The sequence below is a fragment of the Triplophysa rosa genome, linkage group LG5 (assembly GCF_024868665.1).
Source record: "Triplophysa rosa linkage group LG5, Trosa_1v2, whole genome shotgun sequence".
NCBI classification, from domain to species: domain Eukaryota; kingdom Metazoa; phylum Chordata; class Actinopteri; order Cypriniformes; family Nemacheilidae; genus Triplophysa; species Triplophysa rosa.
This window is the reverse complement of record NC_079894.1, coordinates 21,147,295-21,164,692: the sequence shown is the minus strand read 5'-3', so window position 1 is coordinate 21,164,692 and position 17,398 is coordinate 21,147,295. Positions and strand designations below refer to the sequence as shown.

At 39.4% G+C, this 17,398-nt stretch overlaps 2 protein-coding genes and 1 non-coding gene across 5 annotated transcripts in view; all 3 read left to right on the top strand.

Annotated features, from left to right (window-relative positions):
* The first annotated feature begins 171 nt into the window (after positions 1-171).
* sdhc (succinate dehydrogenase complex, subunit C, integral membrane protein) lies at positions 172-3,000 on the top strand. Its single transcript, XM_057335121.1, has 6 exons — positions 172-212; positions 750-809; positions 902-1,003; positions 2,237-2,298; positions 2,437-2,600; positions 2,750-3,000. The coding sequence occupies exons 1-6, from the start codon at positions 196-198 to the stop codon at positions 2,852-2,854; spliced, it is 510 nt and encodes a 169-aa protein (XP_057191104.1). The 5' UTR covers positions 172-195; the 3' UTR covers positions 2,855-3,000.
* A 1,139-nt stretch (positions 3,001-4,139) lies between these two features.
* On the top strand, positions 4,140-4,213 carry trnar-ucu (transfer RNA arginine (anticodon UCU)). Its single transcript has one exon. It is a non-coding gene; the product is annotated as a tRNA-Arg (tRNA).
* A 2,546-nt stretch (positions 4,214-6,759) lies between these two features.
* The window catches only part of cadm3 (cell adhesion molecule 3), a 51,154-nt gene continuing 40,515 nt past the window's right edge, over positions 6,760-17,398 (top strand). For all 3 annotated transcript variants that reach the window (XM_057335070.1, XM_057335067.1, XM_057335069.1), the window contains exons 1-2: positions 6,760-6,954; positions 8,143-8,322. In XM_057335070.1, the coding sequence (XP_057191053.1) occupies positions 8,208-8,322 (115 nt within the window). In that variant the 5' untranslated portion in view covers positions 6,760-6,954; positions 8,143-8,207. The remainder of the gene's footprint in view (positions 6,955-8,142; positions 8,323-17,398) is intronic.

The following is a 17,398-nucleotide window of genomic DNA, read 5'->3' as shown; positions in this document are numbered from 1 at the left end:
CCAACTTTTGCACATAATTTTTGTACATATCTGTACTTGTATATACGTACACTTTTGTAACAAAAAACCTAAATAAAACTCGTTTTATTCGTTCGTTCAATGGTTTTGACCTTATCAAAATGGCCGCAGTTCATGTAATCGTTCTCTGCGTCACTATATCCGCGACGTCACTTCCCGTTAGTCAAGCTCCAAAACATGGCGTTGCTTTTAAGGTCAGTAAGAACAAGTTCTAATTTAATCTGAAAGTTTGCGCTCTCATTTGGTTAGGATGAAAGATATCGTTGTAAAAGTGCTTTTACATTCGTAAAAACTGACGGTTGGCGTTTGATAGTCGTGATGTTTGGGGAATGCTTATACTGACAATATATTGCATATGTAACGTTAACAGTTCAGTTACTGTGTATTGCACTTTGGTCTGTCTTATGCCAACTAAGTTATATGCGAGAGTGAGTTTATTTTTTATTCAATGTCAATTTTCTTTTCTACTCATTTCATTTATATGCTCTTATGTTATTAAGAATACTAATCATTGTAACAGTTAGCCTACGTTGTCTCCTACCTGTGTCTTACTCATCAAAGTATATTAACGAAATATATATTTCGCATTGTTGGCTTATTTTTTCAAGCATTGACACCAGCCATTTAATGTTTTATATATTTAACATTTTCCTCGCAGCTTTCAGTTGTGTATTATTTACTATCTTATCCTTATCATCTGTCTGAATCGTAGTACTTTTTTCTGTGTTAAGGACGGTGGCCCGACAGGGTCTATATTCGTCACGGTCACAGTTTGGCGTAGTCTACAGACAGTGAGTATTTTTGCATAAACTTTTTTTTACAAGTTTTAAAAGAGTTTGTGAATGTTTTGTTAACTCAAGCTCATCTGTACCGTATTTTCCAGTGCTGTCCCTATGGGAACCACAGCTAAAGAAGAAATGAACAAGTTCTGGGCAAAAAACACAGGACTCAACCGACCTATCTCACCTCATATATCCATTTACAGGTGATTTCATAACAGTGTTTTATGGTAGAACTTACATCCAATCACAGTGTGCAGTGCTTTCAAAATATATTGTACATTCTGAAAACGTTCAGCCCTTATTTGGTTTGTCCAATATCAACCTCAAGTAAAACAGGTCATGTGAAACACATTTGAAGTTCAGTAAACCGTTGTTTCTGATTAATATATATTAATATATTTGAAAGAATACGTTTTTGGGTGTTTTGACAACATGCAATGAAATACTGACCTTTTGAGTGTTGTGTCTTGTCACAAAATCCAATCCTACTTGGGCAGATAAGATACATGTTACTACCATGTGTAAATGCTAATCAGTCTCGCTTGAGCATGTTTGATTGGATGACCTGAGGCATTTATCAATACTAGCTGTAATTAGTGCCTTTGTTTTAATCAGCGTCCTTTCATTGTGTCTGTATTTCTGCACTTCACCTAAAATCACAAATGTATGTCCCCATCTAACTGTCCAAAGCTGTGAGTCTGTACATCAACAAATTGCTTGTTCAATGCGATGAAATCTCACTATTGAGATTGATATTATTGTGTGTCAGACATTTGAAATATACTGTGAATGTCAGATGTGCTGTGTGGAAACATTGAGAGATTTTCAGCGTTCTAGTTTCAAGGTTTTTTTATTTATTCGTTTTTCTCAATTTTTTACACATCATGTTATACAATTAAGTTACCCATATATTGACTCCTTACTGCCATAGTAATTAACCTGACAGACTAAAACAACACAGATAATAATAAATACAAACATAAATAAACAAGTAGGTATAGAAATAAAAATAAAAGGGAAAAAAAATGCCAGTATCCTGTAGAAAATCATATTCATAATGGTCTTTACTGAAATGTAGAACCAAGCGACAATAGTGGTCTTGTTCATGTATATATATATATATATAGGTCAGATATCCTAAATACAGACTTGAGGAAAAAGTTTGAAGTAATTGTTTTACATTCTAGAAGTTTATAGGCCAGCTTTCACATACATATTTTAAACCTAGTCATGGATTAAAGTTTATGTTTAAACTTTCTTTAAGGAATATGATTTTCCTTACTATCTCACCATGAAAATAGTATTGTTGTTATGGCATTAAATATCAATAAATAATAACAACCTCATGTTTCTGTGATAAAAATAATTAGATTTTCTCTTGTCATATTTGGTATGATGTTACTCTTAGTTATTGTAATGACAAAATTGTTTTGCAGGTGGTCTATTCCTATGATGATGTCAATCTTCCATAGAGGAACAGGAGTGGGGCTTAGCAGTGGTAATTAACACACTTTGTCTCAGTAATTGTCTCATGGGAATGCCTGAACTTCAGTGACCTTTGAAGAACCTCTCTCTACTGATGATTAAGTGCTTGTGTATTAATATCTAATAATGATATCGTCTGGCTTCTCCTCAGGTATCTCTGCGTTTGCAGTCGCTGCGTTGGTGTTACCGGAAAATTACCCACATTACCTTGATCTGATTCACTCCATGTCATATGGGCCCCAGTTTCTTGCTTTTAGCAAATTTGCTCTGGCTTTCCCAATGGCTTACCACACTTTCAACGGCATCCGCCATTTGGTAAACACACACACATCCATTGGTAGAGTACATTCACACACTTGGCTCCTGAAGTTATATTATTTAAATATTTAAATCTGGTTTTGATCTCTCTCTCTCTCTCTCTCTCGCTCGCTCGCTCACTCTCTCTGTCTGTCTGTCTCTCACAGATCTGGGATTTTGGAAAAGGCTTTAAGGTACCGGAAGTCTATCGTTCTGGATACGTTGTCATTGCTTTGACAGTTCTCACATCAGTTGCTCTTGCTGCCATGTAAACCCGTGGACGTGAGAGGACTGAGTGAAACGCACAAATGAAGAGTGTTGTTATTTTGTATGTCTGTTTCGGTAATGGTCTGTATGGACCAAATTCATTAATATAATAAATGTAAAATTGTATAAACAAAATATATCTATTCTCAGTGTTTTCTCTGTTAACTGCCTTCTGCTTTGCAAGAAAACATAAAAAAGAGTGGAACGGGGCACTTATCTTGGCATTAGGGGTGACCCTTTCATTAATTAAATGAATCTTTCAATATGGTGGTCACCCACATTCCTTCGGGTAATAAATACCCCTTACCAATCAAAACTCCAGTCTCTGGACAATCAACTCCTAGCCAGCCATGCAGTAGTCTGCACATGTTTCAAGATAAACATTTGGTCTTTTTAGTTTGTTTAACATTTTATGTTGATCTCATGTTTTTATTTATATAATAAGCAGGATGCAGGTTAAAATCTTGTTAGTATTTTAAATGAACCCAGACGACTCATAAAATGTTTAAGTCTGACTGCAAAGGGTAAATTATTCTCCTCTTGTTCACCTGAATGATAATGTCAAGGATGGCTTAGGGCTTTTTCATTTAAATGGTAATACCGTAAAATGGATTGGTTTGGATTACAGACTACACGCAATCACTTGACTAAAGGTTTATTGAAACACTCTTTCCTGTTCTGTCCTTTTCCTCCAGTAAAAACAACTAAACCAGTAGATCAACATTTGTCTCTATCTGGAACTGGGTTATCTATAGGCATGTCCTCTCGCGTTATACATTAGTCATCCTAAATCACGGTCAGTTTACGTTTTGAAGCGCGTTAGTTTATACGAGTTGAATTTTTGAGCTACTTTCACATCAGAAACACTATTGTCATCTAGGGCCATAGATGTGTGAATTAGCTTAATTTTAATAAACCCAAGATTCGTTGGATAAAGCTTTTTTTAGTGTTACATTTTATTTTTGTAAGGATCCGCATGTGCGTGATGGCAGCAATGATGCTAAACGCCTCGTGAATTAGATATATTTACGTTATTGTAACCACAATGTGCATACTCTGATATGCCCGAGATGTTATTTTTATTTCATAACTGATTACATAAACCATTTTCCTCTCGGATGCTAAATGCGACTCTCCGCCATTGCTGCACGCCCTTCAAGACGAGAGCGCCGGGCGGCCCCTAGCGGTGCGTCTAGCAAGTGCAACACAAACCGTGCATTGGTCCTGATGCTGCAGGATGCGGTAGTGATGCAGAATATAACCTCGCTTTACGTTGCATCATGTGGCTCAGTCTCTGTGGCGCAATGGAATAGCGCGCTGGACTTCTAATCCAGAGGCTCCGGGTTCGAGTCCCGGCAGAGATGAGTCCGAAATGTCGCCAGCGGGGGTGATGGCTTTTTTAACGTATTATTTTGCAGTATTTTTGTGATGAGGCATATATTAGCTCATCAGTACTGCTAACGCATTGAGGATGGAATGAAAACTGAATCTGTCAATTAACCTATGTGTAGGCAAATTTTTCCTTTCAGAGATAAAAATCATTATCAGTAATTAATAACCGATTATTACCAATAATTATCCGGAGCTTCTATTTTCTTTTTAGAAAAATAATGAAGAGTTTATATTTTGATTATTCCTACAAGTAATGGCACAATCTATTCTTGATTTTTAAATGCCTTTATCCTTTCCAATACAGTATAAATGGTCATATTTTCATTTTAATGCTTCCTTGTCCCTTTTGCCCTTACAGATCAGTTCATCTGTAATATGCTTGTCTGTGGTTTTTCCAATAAGGTCTGTCTAACATGAAGAGAATTAACCTGAATTGCTCTGGTTAGAGACAAAAAGAGGGAGAGAGAGCGGAAGAATGAAAGCCTGTCAGAGAGATGGAGAGAGACATCAGTGTCCTATTGATTTTCCAGAGAGTGGTGTGATTGGCTCTTCCCAGTCATTATGAGATAGAGATAGAGAGGGGTATCACCTCTGCGCTGCCTGATCAAACTCTACAGGAAATCCTCTTACAGGAGCTCCTTTTCATTCATGCTTATTCATTCCATATTCTGGGCTCATTTTCATCCACTCCTCTTCTCACAAGAATCAATCTTCTGAATATTCTATCTACAATTTCTTTTCGGTCCATGTGCCACTTGGCCCGTTATTGAAGGTATTAATCCTTTTTTGTGCCTTGTTCATCAACCTCTTTTCCACTCAAGGCAATCTGCGTATCAAAGTGCTCGTGGGCTGGTGAGGGGGAACACGAGGGCTCGTTTTGTTGGCCATCTGATGTAATTATACTTGACCTTAGATTTGTAGCAAGTAAGTAATTTGAATTGATGATTGAGACGATCTTCTTCTCTTATCACTCTCTTCCTCTCTCGCGCGCACTCCCGGGCCGGTAGGAATGGGTGTTGTTTTCTGCGCGTATGGACACTTGCACGTCGAGGAAAAAGAATTGCGCAGGTCACGGGCGAACGCGCTCGACCGCGTGGACTGTCACAGCTCTGCGGAGAATGACGTCAGCATCTCTATAAAATGATGCGAGCTCTCTAAAATGGGAATGAGGACTGATCAAAACACTAGCATTTAAAGGTATATCGGAACGCACCTCGTAGACAAAAATAGGCGTCTAAATAACAACACAACCCGATAGGCTGAATTATTACTGTGTGGAATGATGTACCCGGCGCTTTCTGGGAATGCTCGCAATACAGTCTCCTGACCAGTAGATGTAACTACTGTCTCATCCGTATCAGTGATGAAGACAGTGTTGACGTCCGAGAACAGGCTGAGATGATAACTCTACAAGCTGTATCTTTTATTTATCGCATAAAGCGATTAATTTGTGCTTTGGGCGAGATGACACGGCCTATCAGTTCTCCACTGTCAAATCTGTTTCATGGTGCGTTCACGCCGTGTAATACAAAAACGATAGACTATTTTGGGCTGATAACGTTAAACACAACTATATAGTGATTTGGGCTGGGAGTCAGACGGAACTGTCCCGCCCCGAGGCTCCGGTTGGATGCTTGTGTCAATGCCACAGCGACCGAGTCGCCGCGCTCTCGGGGTATCTGCCTCTCGTGCAGTCGTCCATGTTTAACCCGTGCGTCCCTGCACCGCACGGCGAGTAATCCGCGTGCAGAACTAATCCTTAAATCCTCTCGCGAATCGTAACACCCTCCTCTCCCTCTCTTCTCCTCCCTCTTCTCTTCCCTCAGCCGGCGGGGTCTCGAGGGCCCCGCGCGCGCGGGGGACTCTGTTCACAAGACCACACCTCGCGCCGTCAGTTTATAAGAGGGGATATCACGAAAACATGTCTTCCACTTCACCCAAAAAAATCTTGCATGAAAGAAAGGTCCGTTTTTGGACCATTAAGATTTTGATTTTAAAATGATTTTGATGACAATTTCATTTTAATGGCCAACTTTTTTTGCAAATTGCATTATTCCTACTGATAATTTATATGAGGTTCACGGCTTATTTTTATACAGTATACATACAGTAATTTACAGTATACAATTTCTATCATTTAAATTGTATTTAAATAATCATAAATTAAATGCATAAATAGGCTACAAATATATGCAATGATAAGTGAAAATTGTAAGTATGTCCCTAAATGTCATGATAATAATGTCACAATTAATTAATTTATTTCTTTGAATTTTTTGAACGATTAATGATTTTTGTGAGATTTATTCAAACGTATCTTATTCTAACGTAGCCTACATATTCACATAATAATAATAATAATAATAATAATAACAATAATCTCCTTGGCAGAACTCTCTAGCCTTGTTACCCAAATGGTACGACCAAATCGTATTAAAATCCCCACCCCTCCCCCTCCACCCCGCGTGCCTGCCTGCCCCCTCCCTCACTCACTCCCTCCCTTTCTCCGTGCTTTCAGACAGACTGTTTTGCTGCAGTGAACGGTAGCCGTGGTGAGAGGAAAAGGCAAGAAAAACAAGAAGACAGCGGAGGGCGGAACAAGAACCAAGACAGACAGATCCAGTGGGACTTTAGCGTGAACGCCAGCAGACAGACGGTTCTAAAACTCCTGGACGGACGGAGCCAACGGGCATCACGAGGAGCGCATATATCGGTGCGTATTGTAATTTGCCCTCCTTTTGAGCACACAGACACGCAGGGGTATTATTGTCGTTGGCGTCCTGGCGCTTATACGGGGGGAGACACCTGTCAGGTTTGTAAATAGAGGCACGCTCGTGCTCTGGAATGCGCCTGCATCCGCGCGCACCTCTCCTAACGGGCGCACCGGTCAGAAAACCATTAAACGAGCTGCGACGTGTTAAACTATGAGCGTAGAAAGGGTTGATGATTAGGCTTAGTTATTGCGCTGATGGTTGCTTTGCCCCGTCGCGCTTCCCCTCCCATCGCGAGCTATACCAGCATCCCCGCCGCTCCTTCTGCATTCAGCGCGCTCGGACTGTGTGCACCTGCTCCTGTTTTCCGTGGGTCGGTGGGGCGTCCCGGTTGCGCGGGTGAGAACGGGACTGGTACTCGGCGGGGGGAGAAATAAAAAAGTGCGAGAAAAGAGCTGAGTGAGGGAGGCGGCCCGTGAACCCTCATGGGTGGCTCCGTTTCGGGTCGCGTGTCATAGAATTGCAGCAGGTATCATCACCTTATTCTAACAGTAGAGAATAGGTGAGGCGTCGCCCTACGTGAACACATCCACACAGTTTGACATTCTTACGTTGGCCCTCACGGTCCCTCTAACTGTCCGTCCTTAGTAATAGCAATAAACAGCACCTCTGCGCGGTCACCCGCCCGCCCCGCAGGCAACGCAATAACTTGCACCGAAATCACAGTTTAGGAAAGCGTACTAAAAGGAAAATATAGTAGGCAATCGAGCGACCTGTACTGTTGTGTTTGTGTTTGTGTGCGCGTGCGTGGTTGTGGTCACAGTCGCGCGTGAGGTTGAGCGCTGAATTCTCAACGGGCGACAGGTGCACCTTCCCTTTCGCGGTCAGAGCAGGAGAATAACGAATGAGAATAAATTACAGAGCCTTGAATAACGTCCTCCCCTCACTCCACAAATCTTATATCTGTACCAATTGTCGTTTTTGGTTACTGAATGGAGTAGGCAATGTGGTCCATCACTGCGTCACATCACACGCAGCCAGTGACACGAAAAGATCAATGGAAGCACTGGGGCAGCGCGTGAGTAACGAGTCTCAAAGTGTGCGCGCTCAGCATCAATGCAACCAATCGGATTTCTCGGTCTGTTAATGAGTTTGTATGTGTGTGTGTGTGTGTTCCTTTCTGCATCCAGCGCTTCGGTGAGCTTCTCCACTTCTTCTGGTCTCGAGAGGACCATTGGGTTTAGTGTACGGACGGATGAGCGTGATGCTGGCGCGTATGACATTCCCGTCATTCCAGCGTTCTGTTGTCATGGCGCTCGTGGCCTTGATGCTCCTTTTTGCATCATCCGTACGGAGTAACTTCGTTTACGGTAAGAAACCTAACTGGACACACACATCCCCATCTGTTCCCCCTTCGTGTTTTCACTGTTTTCTGTTAATACAAGGGAACCACAGAACCGTTAATAAGCTCGTGGGGCGCAGGAGAACCTCTCACCCCCCTTCCATCCATCCCAGCTCTAACGGAATTTTCTGCTGTGTTGTGTTTTTTCGGGGGGACTAAGCAATGCTCTCTCTCTCTCTCTCTCTCTCTCTCTCTCTCTCTCTCTCTCTCTCTCTCTCTCTCTCTCTCTCTCTAAAGCACATGTGCACATTACACAATCCTAGCAGGCAATCCTGCTAACTGATTTAGACCGAATCAGTCTGTTTGGCTTGTGTAGGTGTTACATTGGTACTCTCTGGAGTTTAGGACTGAATAGAATCTGAAATCTACAAAATGTTTGTGAAAAATGGATAATTATGTTTTTTAAAATCTGATCAAGATTGTCAATGTTTCCCACAGAGTAGTCAATAATCACAGAGTAAACAGCTTTACATTTTGTTACACTAAAAACATAAAAGACCGTCTTTCTTTCTTTCTTTCTTTCTTTCTTTCTTTCTTTCTTTCTTTCTTTCTTTCTTTCTTTCTTTCTTTCTTTCTTTCTTTCTTTCTTTCTTTTTCTTTCTTTCTTTCTTTCTTTCTTTCTTTCTTTCTTTCTTTCTTTCTTTCTTTCTTTCTTTCTTTTTCTTATCGATCCTGAGCTCATCCTTTCTCTCTCTCTTTCACACACTTAAACTCTGTCAGCTGTTTTTGCTGCTCACTGCGTTGTTCATTATTGTACTTTTTTGTGCTATTGCATAGCCAATAGCCCTCTGCATCCTTAAAGTGAGTGAGAGCCTGCGCATGCTCTTTGCATATGTAATAGAACTCATACTTTGGTTTATATGCACAAGTGGAGCGGATGTCTGAGAGGCGTGTTCCTGTTGTCTCTTGGATTCTGTTGTGTTGGTGTTTGGATATTTTCAATATTCTGTTGATTCATGCAAAGTGCTAAATGTACAGGGGTCTGATACTTGTTTGAAAATCTGGGATCCAGGTTCTAATTTTAACTCGGGGAAAAGAAACCTAAAATATTCCAGCAAGAAATATGACGTAAAATGAATAAGAAATACCTAAATGCAACAATTTTCCAACACATTCAAAATGCTTGGTGATGTTGCAGGTTCCACCTGACTTTGCAAACATAAACCCTGCCATACAGTCATCACCAATTAAATGTAATTGGTGATGACCAAAAGTTTACTTTGTCGAATATGTATGTCAAGGTCATAGCTCTTAGTTTCTGAAGTGTGTGCAAGTATTTCACTTTGGTCCCTGATGCGTGGCATCGTCCAGTTCTTGGTCAAGGTCTCTGATGTCTGTACGTGTGAGTAGCGCAGTTCTCCACTCATAGTCTTTGATGTGTGTTCGAGTTGTTGGGCCGGTCACCCGTATGTGTGCAACATCCTCTGTGACATGTCTTTGAGCATCTCAACATGTGGTGGAGGCATCTGGATATCCTGCATAACCTGCCTTATAAATTCTGAAAAGTCATTTCAAAGGGGCCTGCACAGAATTCATGGAGCTTAATAACTGCATCACATATTCGTCCAATGAGGCAGTGCACGGGAAAATGAGCCTTGCTGCTTGTTTGTAGGGTTGTGTGATTGCTGGTTGTCTCTTGAAGCGTGCATCCCTCCGGCGAGCTGAGACACACTTTCTGATGCTGATTTGTGTTGCTAGTTTGGACCGAGTGCATCATGTGCTTGTCGTGTTTAAACCTCCATGATGCTAACATGTGTGCATGTATGTCAGCATTAAAGTGGAATTTATGGGTGTTTTCCATCGACGTGTGTGTTGCTCAATGCCTTTAAGAGATCTTTAGAAGAATGTTCATTACCAAGGGACCCGAGCAGTATTGCTATTAGCATAAATAATGCAGAATAATGGATCACTAAAAAACTGATTAGTCAGACGACAGGCCACAAGTTCTCCGCACAATTTGCGCATCTTAAACCCTCATCACTGTAGGTACTCGAGGAAGCACAGCACAGGCAGAATGCTCTTGTATCATATTCATCAGACTGTAATCAATGAATTACTACATTTCAGAAGCTATATTTATAGATTTTTAGGTGGTTATAGGTGGGAGTTTTGTCACACTTGATTTACTTGCTTACAGAATGTTCTCTAAAATTTTTATGCAGGTGCGCACACAAAACAGTGTTTCTAACTTAGGAAGTCTCTCTTTTGATTTAGTCTCTTTTACGAGCCCTCTAGCGGCTTTTGTTCAGAAGTCACAGCTTTTTATGGTGAGTTGTTGGTCGATGTCGCGTCATGAACTGACAACAGAAACTGAAAATATGTCAATGTGAACAGCTTTATTGTTGTAAATATAATGAGTTGAAATACCCTCGCAGTTGTCTTAAATCTTAAAAGGTAAGAGTTATTTACATTTATTTGCTAGTGTTTCCTTCATTATGAATTTTATATTAATTAATGTTGATCAGTAACTGCCTTACTTTACCAATATTTAGCCTTCATTATTAGATAATCCACAGTGCTTTTACATACATTGCAAAATGTTTACATACACACAAATATTATGGTGTCGTAAAATATAGTTAATGCCATTTACTGTAACACATTACACGCTTAAGAACGTTAATGCCATTTACTGTAACACATTACACGCTTAAGAACGTGAGTTGCGAGGTGCTTGTTACACAAACAAAGTTTAACAAATGGACAAATTACTCTTATAGTATAATCATTGACAAAGTCTGCCCTTTTATTCTTAGAAAAAATGAAGATGAAAATATTTGAGAATATTCTTTAGAACTTTCTATAATTTATCTTAAGAACGTTCTTATGTTTTCTCTTAAGAACAGTTTTGTGAATCCGGCGTGTTTGTGTGTGAATTATGGTATAATGTAGGGCTGTGTATTGGCAAGTGCCTCCCGATATGATACACATCACGATAGATGGGTCACGATACAATATATTGCTATGTATTTCGATACGATACACATTTGCGAAATATTGCAATACTTTAAATAGAAAATAGAAAAAGTAGAGCTAGAAATACATGATGCCGTGCACCACCGCGGGTTTTCTGTAAGGATAAGTGTAAAAACATCCCTTACCTCTGCAGAGTGGCCATGATGTGCGATGCATGGACCTTTAGATCAGAGGTTTGGCTTCTCAAACTGTGGATTGCGCCCCTCAAGTGGGTAGCACAGGGGAATAAGGTGGCTCACACAAGTCACTTTCTGTTGTGGTGCATTACAGTTAAAACACTGAACATGGGCAGTATAAAACCCCTGGTTCATCCGTGCTGTAAATGCGCTGGTGTCACATCCGTGAAAGCACAATAAATGTCATTGTTACTTTTGTTAATAAACTTTTTGTCTAATGCACTGCAGTAGCCAAGTGACTTGTGTCATGACTTGCGAAGCCTACAAACAGCATTATGTGCTCTTTAAAGCTGCTTTGCAACAGTGCAAATTGTTCTATAGAATTAAAACTGAATTGAGTTTCGCCTGTCTAGTAGTCGACTAGCAAAAATGCAATTTGAATTGAGCAGACATTGATTTTGCCTTGAGTCTTTACCTTCCGTAGACAACCATTGACAATAGTATCCTTCTGAAATTTAGCTAAACCATTAGAACTAAAGGCATTGGGAACACTCTAGAATCTTTGGAAGGTATTAAGACTATAATCAAGTGCATTTTTTGTCTCAGGGTTACACTTTTAAAAATAAAGGTGCTTCACGGTGCCATAAAATAACCTTTTTTGTCTAAATGGTTCCATATAGAACACTCTTTAAAAAAGGTGCTTCAAAAGGTTCTTCGATGCCATAGAATAACTTTTTGGTTCCATAAAACCTTTAACATCTGGTTCTTCAGATTATAAAAAAGTAAGAAAGAGATGGTTCTTCAAAGAACCTTTGGCTGAATGGTTCTTTGTGGAACCAAAAATGGTTATTCTATGGAATCGCTGTGAAGAATCTTTAAAGCACCTTTATTTTTAAGAGTTTAGGCCATATCAGTTTACAGATGTACACATTTGATGTTAAAAATATCTATATAACTATATTTAAAACAGTAGACTGACGCACCAAAAAGTTACCTGTTTTATGGTCATTAGCATTTTTCTTCTGCATCCCTACTCAATCCGATTATATAACAGGCAAATGCTAAAGATGAAAACATAATAAGGACAGGAAGATAAATTCGCATATTTTAATGCAAAGTCTGACTTAACGCAACAGCAGTCTGGCTGAGATTAGGATGTGCTGTATTTATAAATGGAACAGAGAACAGACCCACTATTTCACTTCTGCCCATTTCAATCATAGCCACCCAATCCAAAAACAAGGAACCGAATCTAGAGACAACATCTCTGCTTTGTGGTATGTAATGAATGGGAATTGGTTCCCCTGGCTCAACACCAGTGTTGCTGTCCTGCTATAATGAAGGCTTGGATGAAGACCAGTGTAATCAGTATGTTGGTGGTTTTTATAGACATGGCTTGAAATCAGGTGTGCTGTGTGTGGGTCTGGATGTGAAGTAAGCCTACAAAGGAAAGAGAGGGCGATGAAAGTCACCTTTGTCTTGGCGTTGTTTGCATGCCGGAACCCCTGAGTGAGGCGGGTAAAGTCAGAGAAAGGACATTATTTCCTGCCTACGGTCTCTAGAACCGTCCATTGACACCTGGGAAATGTAGTTTCCCAAAGCTTGAATCTCAGTAGGACGGGAGCTTATCCGTGAGTTCGAAAGTGATATGATTGATAGTGTGCTCTGAGAAACTGGAGTGGGCACTGAGATGTGATGTTTTTTTTTCTTCTGCTGGGTACGAGAACCTTCACTTTGTGCACTTCAGAAAGCCAGCTCGTGTCAAGGGGTTTTGCGTAGAGCTTGTGTACAAGTAAGAAAAGCTTGACCTGTTCGATTAAGGGCAAGTGTTGGGAGTTCTGTGAGTTCAAAATGGTTGTATCTAGAGTGGATCTGATTAAATGAAACACTTGAAGTCACTAAACAGCTGGGCCGCTATTGCACATGGTATTTCAATGCAAACTAGTGTAAGCAGGTAGTAAATAAAGATGCCTGTATAAAAGAGATTTTTGTGTGCACTTTCTAGGGGCTGCGGTAACTGCAGACAGACAAAACCATAGCCAATGCCCACATACTGTATAAGGATATTTTGTCAAAAATATTTCTCTAAAATTAGGTTGATTGCAGATGGTGCTTTATTTATACAACTCTTTGTCCTCTTTGTTCATTGCAAATTGAGACCGGGCCTAATTTTCTGGGTGTGTTTGCGACATTATCTAATTTTCTTTCTTTAGTGAATCAGGCACTAAACCATCAGAGCGCAGAGAGCGTGTGCAAATAAACTGCGCTTTTACCTTGTACAGTTCATTCTTAGTGAATTACCTCATTCTGCTCCGCATTAGACGCAGTGACTGTTACAGATATCCTGTCATTAACCAGGACATAAGCACTTTTCAGGAATTTTCAATGATGCATATTTATGAGCTGATGCAATGAACATGAACATTTCCTTCATTTGAATTTTAAAACAATGCCATTTTAGCCCCTAAAAGCTACAAATATGCAAAACTAAATAATTGTTACTTTGGTAGATGGGTTGCCTGAATTATTAGTTCACTAATTGTCTAAGGGGAAAAAATGACAATCAGATGCTGATTGGATGCATTTAGGGGTGGCGTTACAACACATTCTTGCATTAATAAACAGATAGATGAATGCATTAGTATTGAAACATTTTGACCTATTTTTATTCACCAAATTATTTTTCTTTATTAATCATTGTAAAAAAAGAAATCAATGTAAATCACTCATCCCTACAAAATACATTTTGGCCTCTTTAAACAGATCACAGAAGGTCATATGAAAAAACTGTCCAAAGGTCAGATCCAAGTTTGTCCTTCTGGATTTGAAAGTTTAGATTCGATAAGATGTTCTTTGGTTTAGAGCTAAAGGCCATATCTGAAGTCTTAACTTTCTGAAGCACTTGTTCTACAGAGGAGCTAAGATGTTCTAAATACATTATACGCACAGTTGGTGGATAATCCTCATTGTTAATTTGTTATCTTTCATCTTAACTATAAATAACTGTAGGCTGATGCTGCAAAGCCCTAGATTCTTCAGCGTACAATATGTTTGCTCAGACGCTAAGATCCAACGCTTTTAAAACAGATGCTATCTATGTTACAGGAATGTAGCACGAGAACTGATTTCCTGGGAATAGATTGATGCAAAACCATGAATTGCCCTGGGCATACTTGTTTTGCAAAACGCAATAGCCTGTCCGCAACATTGCTCAGGAAAAAACGCAGAAATGGCTTTTGGGAGTCGTTTCAGTCCAAACATTCCATATAAACTATACTGTCACTGCTGTTCCCAATGGCATTTGATGTTATGGTTTGCTTATTGATATGGTACCAGAGATTAACAACATATCATTACCTTCCTTCTGATTCAGAGCGTTAAATTCCTGCACCATTACGCGGGTTAAATTATTATATTCATCCACAGATAAACAAATAATATACTTATGCTTTTATTGCAAAATGTTACAAAAGAATCAGTGCTATTGCCTTATCTCTCTCTCTCTCTCTCGCGATCAATTCAGTGGGCATGCGCATTAGTGATGGCCGGTTCGCAAACGAATCGTTCATTTGAACCGGTTCTTTTTAGTGAACCATCGGACTGAATCGTTCGAAACGGTTCGCGTCTACAAAAAGCACTTATCCACAAATTCCTTGATTTCCTTCAGTTACTCACTTTTGACGTGCATGACAACCCATACAACTCAAAATAAACCAGCCAGTATCAACGACTTTTCAGTAAATCCAACAGTACACTACTACACGCTGAACTGTTAAGTACAAGCGGAGAAGCTATTCAAGCTATAGCTAAGCTAGCTGATATTAGTTATGGGTCGTTCTTGAACGATTCGTTCATTTCGAACGAATCTTTAATGTGACTCGGGAAGAACGAGTCGTCTCGGGGAGTGATTCGTCCAGTCGCGCATGCGCATTGCGCAACATTCTATGGGTCCTGTGACAAAAGAACGACCGACTCGAACCCGAAGACTCGGGAGGTGAACTAATCAATTCTCTTTCCGGCTCAGACTGCATTGGTAAAGCGTAGGGGGCTGTCACTTGATGAACGAACGACTCAAACCCGAAGACTCGGGAGATGAACTAATCAATCTCTTTCCAGCTCTGACTGCATTGGTTTAGCTTACGAAGCTGTCACGACGTGAACGAACGAGTCAAACCCGAGGACTTGTCAGATAAGAGGTGTGGTGAGCTAATCATAGACTAAAGACTTCTGTTTCTTATAGCATTATAGTTTTGTATTGTTTGTAATGTGATCAACGTTTGCATACGTAGTAGATGTGTTAGGAAAATAACATGTAACATTTTAATTATATTTTGCTAAAATGAACGAAATGAACGATATGACTCGAAAAAAGATTCGTTCATTTTGCTGAACGAGACTCAAATATGGAGGACTAAACCTGCAAAAACTATAAATAAATGAATGTATAAATAAATAAATATATAAACGAATAAATGTAATAATATGAAAATAAATACAGGAATGAATGGTTTGATAAAACAAAATAATTCGTTTTAGCTATTATTGATCTTAGCTTTAACTTTTCTTTTCATTTTTTAAATTAATTTATTATTTTTTGTGTCCATTTTTAATTATTATTATTTATTTTTTATTTTTTTTTTAGATTATTTTATTTATCATTTCCTTTTATTTTTACATTTATTTATTTATACGTTTATTTATTTTTATATTTATTTATTATCGCATGTATTTATTTCCACTTTTATTTATTTATTCTTGTATTTATTCTTACTTTTCTGTGTCTTGTATGATAATTAGATGGGTTGGTCTTGCCTACTATTGGTTCAGCGTAGATTGAAGCGTTCGATCGATTACTCTTGAATTGTTTTGGACTAACGTCACGTCACTCACTGATCGTTTGCTTCGTGTATAACGTTAAGTAACTATGGCGGGCGCACAATTAGCTAGAGAGTTACAGCATTTAGCCAATGAAGTCGATAACCATGCATCAAATGACTGTGTGTCATTCAGATTAGATGCATTTATTGATGATTTATTACAGATTGACGGCGAGATAAATGACAAAGTTCTCCCTCGGTTGTTAGCCTCTTTGCAGCACATTCAAAGTCTGTGCGAGTCAGAGGGTGCTATGGTGGTGTTACAGTTCAACTGGTGAAAATCATAAAGCACAAAATGTAATAAGGTTTAACTACACAGATGAGCTTGTAAACCGAAGTCGCAAGCTAACGCTTTGTCAAAGTGATAGTTATAAGCAGCCTTTCGGTTAGAAAAAGCGTAAAGATTTAATGTAACATGATGTAACATAATGTAAATGAATTGAGACCTAGTGAACTTAAGTCACAAGTTAACACGGTAGTAATGAGCATCGTTCTTTCACTACAGGGGCCATCAAATGGAAACCATTCCTTCTAAAAAGACGTGGTTACTAAACGGTACTCGTAAACTACATTCCATAAGAGATAAATAACACAGAGGTAACAAGTTAAGACGGGCATATTCCCTTGATTCATCCAGCTGCATATTGTTGTGTGACATCTTGATATTATTGCAAAGATCCGCAGCAGCTAGCATTGCGAAATAGCTTAGTGTGATTGTTACCGTAGTGACACGCTGCCTCGCTTTATTGTATGGGTACGTATCCCGTGTCAAATCGCTTTATTTATTTTTTCACCTCGCTTCAGCCGTTACGGGCGATCATACCAATAATTTGCAATCTTAACAAGAATGTCAAAATCATGTAACAAGAAAGTCTGTGTTTATTAGACATCTTAATATCAAGTCGTCTTGTGCTTTCAGAATCGACGAATCTGCTGAGGTCGTTCATGCACCTCTTTGGCAGAGGACCTGTAACCGGAACTTGGTCACCACCTTAGCACCCTCTGACTCGCACAGATTTTGAAGAACTTTGTCATTTATCTCTCCGTCAATCTGTAATAAATCATCAATAAGTGC